Below are 12,127 nucleotides of genomic sequence, written 5' to 3' on the forward strand. Positions count from 1 at the left end.
CCTAACGCATAAAGAAATTATATAGGCCATCGTAAAGTGACAAGTGGTCCATAGAAAGAAAAAATAAAGTGGGGTGGGGCAGGTTAGGAGTGTTTCGTGGGAAAGATGCAACTCTAAATGTGTTCTCGTTGAAAAGATGACATTGGGGCCAAGACGTGAAGGGGACACAGGGGTGTAGCCACGCGGATAACGGGGGGAAGAATAATCCAGAGAGAGCGGACAGCCAGTGCCAAGGTTCTAAGGCAGAAGTGGTGTGCTTGGTGCATTTCAGAGACTGATGGGAGTACGGTGAGCAAGGGGAGAGTGTTGGGAGGTGAGATCAGAGGTATCGTGCAGCAAGGTTACCTGGGGCCATTCTAAGGACTTTGGCTTTGATTGAAACGGGGAGCCATTTCAGTATGGTGTTGAGAAGAGAAGTGACACCGTTGTGCTTTGTTTTTTCACGGATCCCTCTGGCTACCGGGCTGAGAATAGACTGGGACACTGGGGGTGAGGGATGCTGAAGGCTCCTGCAGTAATCTACGCGACAGATGGCAAGATAATAGCGGTGCAGGCGGGGAACAGTCGGCACCATCATGAGTTCCTCGAGGACAGCCTGTGAAGTACAAGAGGGAGTGAGTCCAGGAGGATCCCGATAGCTTTGGGAGTGAGTAACCAGCGGTGTGGAGGGAGTAACCCTCAGCTGAGACAAAGGAGGTCTCCAGACAAAGCAAATGCGGAGGGGTGAGGGATGGAGTTCAGGTTTGGATGCGTGGGGTTCCCGATGTCCAGCAGACAGCTGTGTGAATGTGGACATCCAAGTCTAAAGTCCGGGCCGGATGGGTCTGGGCTAAAAGGATGATGTCCATTTGAAATTCATCTATGTGGAGATGGCATTAACCCCCATTACTCCAGTTCCCTACCCTTTCCGCACCTGCCTTGTTCCTGCCCACCTCTGTGTTCCTTCATGCCGTGCCTGACGCCCGCGAGACCTTTCTCCCTGCCCCTAACTCATCCACATGCAATCACGTCCACCTGAATCACGTCCCTTCCCCCAAAACTGTCACCGACCACCCAATGTGTGTTCTGCCCCTCCCCTACTCTTTCACATGTGAACACCTCACCTCTCTCACCAAACTGAGATCTCTTTGAGGACATCTGCTGCATGTTCTAAACTTCTTTTGCATCCCCTGTGGCATTTCGCCCCTGCTTTGCACTAAGTCCGTGCCAACTGGTGTGTAAGACTGACTGCTTACGACAAACCTTCAGAAGTTCTCATGTGTTTATTTGCCATCTCACGAACTTTCTCCCTCTATTAATTACCGTGTGGTTATTTGTTAAGCTTATTTAAAATAGGTGTATTCCTTCTAGGCTTTTTGGCATACACATAAAGCACAAATTGGTGAGTCAGATTGAAATCACCAATTAAAAAGCCCTTCAGGGAAGAGTGAAGCCAATTCTGTCTGCAGACCCACAGGGGATCCAGGCTGGACCCCTTCAGCCCCACCCCCTGCTCTCTCTCAGACCTGTGTCCACTCCCACTGGTAATCACCAGACGTTCCTCTTTCGGCCCCGCCAGGAATACACAAATACCTACGGTTGGCCCCCACCCGAACAGGAGCACTATAAAGTCCTTACTGTTATGTGTACCTGTGATTCTCAAACTTCAGAAAACATCAAAATCACCTGGGGGGCTTATTAAAACATGAATTGCTGAGCCCCAGCCCTAAAGTTTCTGACTCAGTACATCTGGAGTAAGGGCGTGAGAATCTGCCCGTCTAGCAAGTTCCTAGCGATGCTGGTGCTGCTGGTCCGGGGGTCACACTTTGAGGATCACTGGGGTGCATTCTCACTTTGACCTGTCTGTCTGGCTTTGCCCCCTGCCTTGTTCTGACTGTTCGTGCCCTAGTCACTCTCCTGCTCCAGGCTGCTCCCCTGCACGCTAGAGCTGTCTCAGCCACTGACCACACACATGGCCGCCACCCCTCTCTGGCCTTTCCTTACCCTAGTCTCGGGGGTTGAGAGCCAACTCATGCCCTTGCCCCCAATTTCTTGCTTCCTCTTCAACCCCATTCCCTCATTTTCTCCCTTTTTCCTAAATCTTTAGTCCCTCCCTCTGACCTACTCAAATATCCTCAAATCTCTGCCACCCATAAATATGTAGATATAAAAATGAAAGCAGGGTGCCTGGGTGGTTCAGTCGGTTACGCATCGGACTTCAACTCAGGTCACGATCTCACGGTTTGTGAGTTCAAGCCTCACATTGGGCTCCATGTTGACAGCTCAGAGCCTGGAGTCCGCTTCAGATTCTGGGTCTCCCTCTCTCTCTCTCTCTGCCCCTCTTCTGCTTGTATATATATAGTGTATATGTATACATATATATACATGTATATATTGTATATTTATATATATGCAAACCTCTCCCTGACCCTGTACTTCTCTGCAATTATCATCCAGCTCCTCCTTCCCTTTCTCATTCAAGCTTCAAGAAGAAATCTCCATCCCTGTCTTGGCCCTTGACATTATTATCTGGCTTCTAGCTAGGCTTCCAGAGTTTCTCTTCTAAGGTTGACTGAATTGAAAGCAGTGAGTGCCCTGCTTTCCTTATCTTTCTGGACCGTTCTGCCACCCTTCCTACTTTTTCCTTCTTTCCTGAAGTCTCTTCCCCTGAATTCTGTGATGCCTCCTTCCCCTGGCTTTTCCTGGTTCCTCTCCAACTATGTCTTCAATCATATTCTTCTTCATGTCTCTCTTCCTCCTCTGACCACACTTCACATGTGGATGCTCCCAGGCTTCTGTCTGGAACCATTTAGTCCAGAGCTCCCCAACCAGTATGTCAGGAATGAGGATGATAGGAGTTTCCAAGATATTGATCCTCTCAGGCCATGGGAGCAGCCTGGTCTGCTTATGCTGGTGTGCGGGACGGTGTCGTTTCTTTGTGTGCCGTCACGTGACTCTACCTTTCAAGCACTCCCCCCTCCCACCAGCAATTCCATCCTCTTTCCTGATTTCTTTACCACCAGTGTCAAGATGGCTCCAGGACTTATGTATCCAGATCAATCCCTGGGGAAAACTCGAGAATCACCCTCGAATCTTCCCTCTTCTTTCTCTCCCACACCGAAATAATTTTCAAGTGTCTGCTCCTTGCCCTCCTACCTACTACTCAGACCCCATTATCTCTTGCCTGAATTCTTCTAGAACCTCGTGACTGATCTCCCTGTGGCTTTGTGCTTCTTAAATCTGCCCTCCACACAGCTGACCGAAAAGCCTATCTAAAATGCAAATCTGACCGTATTGGCCCCTCGCTTGAAAGCCTCCATTGATTCTTTGCCGACAGGATGAAGTCCAAACTCCTTTGCCCACCAGAAGCTTCATGACTGAGGCTGTTTCTTTTCTCTTCTGGCCTCCCTCCCTCACTCCCTCACACACCTTGCTCCGTTCCTGCCTCCAGGATTTTGCCCCTGTGGTCCTCAATGTCTGCAATACTCTTGCCCACCTTCCTATCACTACGCAGCATCCCTCCAGCCTGTGCTGTCTGTCCCCTGCCCTCCCAGTCCCTCCCCGCCCTCATAAGGAATTGACACATCTGTGTTTTTCTGAATATCCTAGGCGTGACTCTGCTGTTGCCCTTAGCACATTTGCATTACAATTATTTTTTAAGCTCCTCTCTCCTCCCACTAGATAGCAAATTCTTTTGCATCCCCAGCTCTGACGGGACACCTGACACACAGGAAATACTTCAATGCATCATTGATGAGTAAATGTAGCCTTAGGCTTTTCCAAAAGCGAAGCATACACTCTAGAATCAGAGCTTAGTTTCCTTCGGAACAAACGTAAAGTCATCAAGTTTTAAATTGGAGGCTGATTTGAAAGTACTTCAAGCCTCTTTAAGTAAAAGATATATAGGCCAAAATTAGACCCTGTTAAAATTATACCGAAAGGACCATTCAAATAACTTTATTTTGCTGAAATCATTTGTGTGGTGGCTTCATTTAAACTAAATGATACATTGCCTTGGAACCTAGATTTTTTTTTCCTCTTAATTTTGTATAGGCATTTTGTATAACACTTAATAGTTTGGCATATTTTCATATGCCTGTCTTATAAAACGCTGCAGAGAGATTTTACAGACAAAGAAAATGGGCCTGAGAGGTTACGATTGTCCCGCTGCAGTGACTAGAGTAACATGTGATCACGTAGGCACTGCTTTTTGGGCCAGCAACCTCTTCCATCCCATGGGTCACTCTGCTTTTGGTTTGGATTGTGTTATTTTTTCCTTTCTTCCTTCCTTTTATTCTCCTTGTGATGGTATTTGACTCATAAGTCAAATATATCCTAGACTATCTACCAGTTTAAGCAGATGAGAGAATATTTTTGGTGATATGTGTATACATGTGCGTACACATGGGTACATCCTGCCTAGTGCACTGATACCGAATCCAGGTGGCATTGCTAATACACCAGCAACAGCTCGATTAAAATGAATTGAAACTATCCAACCTACAATAGAACAGTGATTTCAGACTTACAAAATATCTTATAATTCCTGCAGTTTAACTACGATGTATTGCTTGAATGCTTTCTCCAATTGACTAAACAAAAGGTTCTTCTACCGTTGCTTGACCGTCCTGGCTAACAAGGAACTCACTATCCCCAGAAACAGAGTTGTCAATTTCAGAACCTTGGGGACACATTTTTCTCTATAGTCTGTTATCTCTCTGTAATTTCTTCATGGTAAAAAACAACTAATTTTTCCTGTTGTTAGGGTTAGAATCTGACCCACGTCTGGATCCCAGCTCTTATGGCTTATTAGCAGCTATGAGACCTTGGCAGATAACTGAGCCCCAGACTTCAGGTCCTTCCTTTTTAAAATGGCTCAAGTGAAATAATGCAGGTAAATTACTGAGCACTGTAATATGTTCAGTGGGTGCTTGTAGTAAGTTCTTAATAAATATCTGTTGAATGAATGAACGACTCTTCCCTTATCCTTGACCTAGTTTCAAAGCAGCAACTCCCCGTGTCGAAAGACTGTATTTTCAAAAATAAAAACTGCTTAATTTAGTACAGTAAACAGGAACACATGATTTTCTTCTCAGGAACCCAATCTGAAAACAGTCCAGGTGACCTGCTCACCCACATCAGGTAGAAATACAATACGGCAAGAATACTGTCACTCCATAAACTGAAGCATGCAAATCTAACTTTTGCATCAGGTAATAAGTTGCATCTGATTCCTGTCTTGTGATTAAAGCATAAATTATAAGCCTTCCAGGAATAAATCTTGACAAGTCAGAGTACAAAAAAGAGGGCACTTTGAGGAGCTGTTGCGTAGAAGATGGAATAGGGGGAAGCTTTTTCTGCCTACACAGAACTTGGATGAGTTTCTATCAAGGAAGGAAGACTAAACGTCCTCTTTTGGAGCCACTGCAAATTCAAGAAGTCTATCATTGCAGTGAGCAAACAGTGTCACAATTGTCAGGCCTTGAATGCGTCCCTGGGGAGGTTAACCTATTACTCTATCCACATTTGATTGTTACTATTCCATTTGCTTAAGTCACAGGAGACTACAGCAAACGCGTGTATCAAGGTGTGAGAGTGAAGCACACGGTCAAAGACTTGCTGGCGGAAAAACGATCCAGGCAGACAAGTAACTCAAGATTTAATGTAAGTCTCGATTTAATTCATTCTGAAGTCTTTGGGGGCCTCAGTCCTCTTTGAAAGCTAGTTATCTCCGCTCTTTCCTCTTGAGTCTCATATTCTCAATGGCAAAGCCCTCATTTACTTAGTACACACTATATAATTACCATTATTAACATTATTTGGTACCTCATTCGGTTAAGCATCTAACTTCAGCTCGGGTCATGATCTCACGGTTCGTGGGTTCAATCCCCACGTCGGGTTCTGTGCTGGCAGCTCAGTGCCTGGGGCCTGCTTCAGATTCTATGGCTCCCTCTCTCTCTGCCCCTCTCCTGCTCCTGCTCTGTCTTTCTCTGTATCTCAAAAATAAATAAAAGTTAAAAAATATATATTGGGGTACAAATGTCAACCCATGGGCAAAAACCTGGAGAGCTCTGTAAACTTACTGGCTGGCTGTCTCAGCTCATGGCAAAGAATGGATGATATGTCCTGACTTTTTCATTTCTCCCAATCGTGAATTAATGAAGGCTTAGCTGGTGGGGACAATGCTAATCTTCATCGACACGTTATTCTAAATCTGATGGAGACAACTTAGAAAAACCCTCCCTATAGCAAAATCAGATGGAAATATCCGAGTTGGAGATGTCTTAAGTCTGAAACCTCTCTATCTGCCATCCGTGTCTTCATAAATAGCTCTACCCTGCACTTAAAATGTTTAAGTAGTTGCACCCAGATCTCCAAAAATGCTCCTAGAGTGGAAATAGCAATTAGCTAGCAAGATGGGTTTATAATCACTTAGTCTATTGGCAAAATGTAACAACATGAATGTCAGGCATCTGTCGTGCGTTGCTGGATGCAGGACATGAGAGCAAGTGTGGTAACGACGTACAGCGCCCAGCACAGGGGCTGGTACACAATGGGTACCGGTTCTTCCATTGTGGCTGCTCAGGATATGGGCACTGCATCCAACACTGCTCGGGGATCAAATTTCTGGGACATGTTTCAAATGAACCAACTCCAGATCCTATTTCCTCCCATCCAAGAGCTTTCACTGCACATCTTCTGTCTTCTTTTATTTTAAACCACATCCTCCCTTCTGGTGCAACAAACGGAGCTTACCTGACGAAAAGAAAATCAAAATCATCGGCTCCTTGTCTATTCCTAGTACAGTGTTTCTTAGTGGCTGCTTAGAGTCATCTGGGGTGTGTGTTACAAATATCCATGCCAATTTCATATCAAGAAAGGAAGAGAGAGAGAGTGAGAGAATTCAGAGTCTCTTCTAATGAACCACAGCTTTGTGGAAGTAATGTGGATGGCTTGGCCACAGCTACAGTCAGAATTGTGAAACCTAATGGGCGTTCTAGGCATTGGGAAGACAGGAATCACAGTGATGTTAAAACATAGTCAAGGAACAGATACTGTATCTGCCCAGTGTGCATGAGGCTATAACTCACTCCTTGGCATCATCATCATCATCAAGACATACATACAAAGATAAGGCACTATCCCAGACAGAATTACAGAAGAAGAAAAAAAAAAAACCAAGAAATCGTAGTATTTCCAAATGGTATATATAAATATATTCTTCTTTTTAAAACTACCTAACAATTTTTGCTCGAGATCTGTGACTATCAAATAGTATGTTTTCTTTAATTTTAGATGTTTTTACTCTCTCAGTGCTATAACAATATAAACACAATTCATAGTAAACATATTGTTTGATTTCATTTTAAACTGCAGATTCCTTGTCCCGTCCCATGTATATAAACGTAGAGATATTGGACGGGAGCCAAGGAATGGTCATTTTTCAACCTGCCCCTTGGCCGATTCCTTTGCTCGCCAGAGGTTGAGAACTTTACCATAGAGTACAGAGCAGGGGTTCGCTCACACAGCCAAGGTTCTTATCTCCACCCAGATTACAATTTGTTGAGCTATTGCTGTTGGCCCTGTGACACTGAAAGTGTTATAGTGAAAGTGGATACAAGAAACACATAATACATGGTCTATGTCATTAAACACCAAAAACCCTGGTAGAGAAGAAAATCTGTGTATCCATTTAAAAAATATAAGACTAGGGGCACCTGGGTGGCTCAGTCTATTAAGCGTCTGACTCTTGATTTCACCTCAGGTCATGATGTCTCGGTTCGTGAGTTCCAGCCCCGTCGTGCTCTGTGCTGACAGCATGGAGCCTACTTGGGATTCTCTCTCTCCTCTTTCTCTGCCCCTCGCCCCACCCCCACTCAGGTGTGCTCTCTCTCAAAATAAATACAATTTATTTAAAATATGTATATAAGACCCTATAACCAAGCATCAGACTAAAGACGAAAGACCAGGAGCATAGCCACATGCTAGGAAGACTACAATCCAGTTTACAGGGCACCTCTTCATATGTCGTCTCATCAGACAGACACATGAACTCTGTGAGATTGATATTTACATGGTTTCCCATTGAACAGATGGAAACAGTGAAGAGAAGAAGAGATGGGAAGTGATTGTTCTCAGGCTTCATAGTTAGCAAATGGCAGGTCTTCTGGCTCCTGATTCAACATTTAAAAGGGACAGATCACTGGGATCTGAGGTAGAACAGTCCCTGATTCATGTTGTCTTAGTCCAGTTGGGCTATTGTAACAAACACCACAGCCTGGGTGGCTTATCAACAGCTAGATTTTATCTCTCAGACTTCTGGAGGCTGGGAGTCCCAAGTTTTTGGTGCCAGCATGGCTAGATTATGGTAGGACCCTCTTCGGGGTTGCAGACTGCTGACTTCTGATTATGCCCTCATGTAAAGGAAGGGTCTAAGGAACTCTCTGGGGGCTCTTTTATAAGGCTTCTGATCCCATTCGTGAGGGCTCCACACTCATGACCTACTCACCTCCCACTTGTTAATACCATCACACTGGACATTAGGATTTCAACATATGGATTTTGGAAAGACACAAACATTCAGACCATAGCATATTCAGACAAGGAAAATCAAAATATAGGAAAATATATCATCGAGAAAGAATTTCTAGGACAGGAAAGGTGCAAACCCGCCCTAATTCTGGTACTTACTCTCAGGCACCAAATGCATAGGCTGCATGAACTTAGCCTTGTCTACAGGTTTGCATATATTTTTACCTGGGTCTCAACACTAGTGTATTACTCGTATCCTCTACTCCAATGACCTCTTAAATTGGGGTAATTAAATGTCTATATTCCCAAAATATGGTTATTTGGGCTTAAGTTACCTCCATGAATTGATTTTACCGTTCATCTGTCAACCACTATTCTAGAATATCTGCGTATCTCAAGAAAGACACCGTATTCCTTAGAGGTCCTATTACTGTCCTCATTGCAAATGCTAACCTGTTCAGCCGGAATCATGGAGAATCACATTGCTGGTGGACACTTGGGGTTCTAACTGGATGGATGATTCTGAGCCTACCTTCTCTTTTTCACGCCAATACACTAGGCAGCTCTGGGTTGAATATCTTGAATATGTTTGGTTAGGGAAGCCATCCTAACAAGACCATGTTCAAACTTGGCTACTGACAGCATGGGTAATAACCAATCAGAGGCTAACTTGAGGAGGTTGGAGACCCTACCATGCGGTTTTACCATAGAGTGTGCTGGCCAAAAAGTGGACCCTCCCAATGATCCCACATCAAAACGCTGGAACTTATGAATGTTACCTTATGTGGCAAAACATGTGATTAAGTTAAGGATCTTAAGAGGAGGCACTTACTCAGATTATCCAAGTAGATTTTGTCTTGCATCACTCTGAATGCAATCCCATGCATCCTTCTAAGAGAGGGTTTGAGAGAGACACACGCACAGAGGAGAAGACACACGAAAGAGCAAGAGGCAGTGGGGTCAGGAGGCAGAGGCTGGAGTCATGCAGCCATAAGCCAAGGAATGTGGGTGGCCACCAAAAGCTGGAAGAGGCAAAGAATGGATTCTCCCCTAGGGTCCTACAGGGAGCACAGACCTAGCAACACGTTGATTTGGGCTTCTGACCTCCAGAACTGATAGACATTTCTGACTCTTTAAGCCACCCAGGTTATGGTCATTTGTTACCGCAGACCTAGGAAGCTAATGCACATATATGATGAAAGCTACTTCCCTCTGGATAAGTATCCCTTAGGAAGTATCCATCTGATGCCCAAATTGGTGTTCTTTTCTTTGCGACAACACTTTGATAAGTTTACACAGGCTGTGTTAGTCCATCGTTACCGCAATTTCCTTCCAGAACATCTGTTTTTGATACCGTGAAATGTTCTAATGTTTTTCACATCTTTGCAGTAGGAATCAAAGAGAAAGAAATCCCTTTCACCAAAGAGATTTTCACCAAAGACTGGACCTAAAACCATTTCTATACATCTTAGCCATGATCCTGTGGTTTCACACTATTACTGTGGACATCTGTTTTTAAATAATGGTTTTTCTCTTTCTTTCTCAAATCTTTCTGGGTCATCCTTTACCACACTCCTACATTTTCTAGCAGAATATTTAAACTGTGAGCCATTCACCCACATCTAGTACCAAAAAATATAAATAATGAGACTTTTGATGTAGGTTTTTTTTGCATGTTTTTTCAATTACACTATTTCACTTGAGTTTCATAAAAGCAAATCATTGAAAAATTTTAATAACATCACAAAATTTAGTTAACTCTCAGTTATTTATAGTACAGGAAAAAAAGGATTTAACAAGAAGACGCAGTGAGGCTCATAGCGACAATTTTTCATTTTGCTTTGAAATCCAATGAACAATTTGCAGGCTATTGAGCTTTCTAATCAAGTTTTTCTTAAGCTATCATAAAGATTCATTTAAAAGCCTTGAGTACATAACAGCTGGCATGAGGGGGAAAATTTCAACTTACTAAGTAGGAAACAGAGATCAGTTTGCAGTAAAAATTGTGCCGCAGAATGGGGACTTACAAGGCAGTTTGGAAGAGATTATGAACAGCCTGGGATCAGGGTCTGCTGTTCAGTCTGTTTTATTGGTTTATGGACATCCTAATCACTCTCTTGCTCACTCCTCAAAATATGCTATAGTGAGGACCAACAAGGAAATAGATATGAAAGTTATTTTAAATTAATATTCTACGTAAATGTGAGGGAAAATACATGAAGACTTCTGAGGTGTTTTGGAAGGCCTGAACTAAAGAAAATGTTAAGGAGATAAATCCCAAGTGGGAAATGGATTTGGATTATATTTTGAATTCTATGTATTATACATATACAAACCAAAAGTTAACTGTTTCCACTTGTCATGATTCTTTCACATCAACCTCGAATGTTTGCTTTCCACATCATAACTACTTACAATTGCTTTTGTTTTGTGTATTTTCCTAAATCCTTACATTTAAATGAGCTGATAAAATGTCCATGCCCCGAACACATAGGATAAGGCCATATTGTCAGCTGGGTGTCTTGGTTCACAATATGTCCTAATTATTTCTGGAGGGAAAACATTGTAAACACAGGAAGAAGCCTGACAATAGTACATATCGATGACAAATTTGGAGTAACAGCAGGTAAGTGGGTGCCAGATAGTGCATTTATGGCATAGGGTAATTGGAAGTGTTTGATCTTTATGGAGAGATGGCGAACCTCTGTGAGCCAGATGTGTGTTGCCTAGCGCCATCCATCATAACTGTCTGCCTTTCGATCAAGACTGCTAGTTAGAGTTTTGTTTAGTTATATATCCAGCTGCTGTTTTGCAGTATCAATCACATGCACACTTCGGTTACCACCGAGTATAAACACTGGGATGTCCATATCTGTGAGTTGCATTTGGATTTCTTGTGAAGTGTTAAAAAAAAAAATATATATATATATGGAATTGGCAACTGTTTATTATAGCATCTCAAGATCTCTTTGGTTTCTCTGAAGCTTTGGAAAACACATCCAAGACATCTCTTTTACATCAAAACAGAAAAGTTCCTTCCTCAGTCTGTTTCAACCCCTCCTTCTGGCTCTCAGTGGTCCTGGGCGATTCCTTCCTTCTCTCTGGGCCTCAGTATACTTGTGAGTAGAAGGGGAGGGTTAGATTCTTCCCATTTCAGTATTCAATTTGACTTGATAGCTTTTCCTGACCTCAGAACATGTCCCACCCACTGACACCCTCTCCCCAACTTCCAAAGCCAAGCTGAACCCCTCTTTGTTCTGAGAAAGATATATCTCCTTTCCTCTGGTTCAGGTAGAGCTTTGCAAGTTGAGTTTTCAAGGGAATCGGGAACAGAAAAATCACATAAAGCCCAAGACCAATTATGCACAGTGCAAATGTTCTGACACTAACTTTAATATCTAGTCAAAGATCAGTATGGGTGAGACAGTTGAGGTGACTTCAAAGCCCAGATCTCCTTCTGTCACCTCAGTTCTCTCCGGGGCAGATGAGAATTTTTAATAATAATCATTATCATTTACTGATAGACTTATAAATATTTTCACTTATATACTTTAAAATATATGTCATTGGGGCGCCTGGGTGGCTCAGTCGGTTAAGCGTGCAACTTTGGCTCAGG

At 43.3% G+C, this 12,127-nt stretch overlaps 1 protein-coding gene across 2 annotated transcripts in view; it reads left to right on the forward strand.

Moving 5' to 3' along the window:
- The window catches only part of POU2AF2 (POU class 2 homeobox associating factor 2), a 36,681-nt gene that overhangs the window by 4,150 nt on the left and 20,404 nt on the right, over positions 1–12,127 (forward strand). The window contains exon 2 of one of the 2 annotated variants that reach the window (XM_047879419.1): positions 5,534–5,643. In XM_047879419.1, the coding sequence (XP_047735375.1) occupies positions 5,534–5,643 (110 nt within the window). The remainder of the gene's footprint in view (positions 1–5,533; positions 5,644–12,127) is intronic. The other variant, XM_047879420.1, reaches the window with a different exon arrangement.

The sequence above is a fragment of the Prionailurus viverrinus genome, chromosome D1, assembly GCF_022837055.1.
Source record: "Prionailurus viverrinus isolate Anna chromosome D1, UM_Priviv_1.0, whole genome shotgun sequence".
NCBI lineage: Eukaryota > Metazoa > Chordata > Mammalia > Carnivora > Felidae > Prionailurus > Prionailurus viverrinus.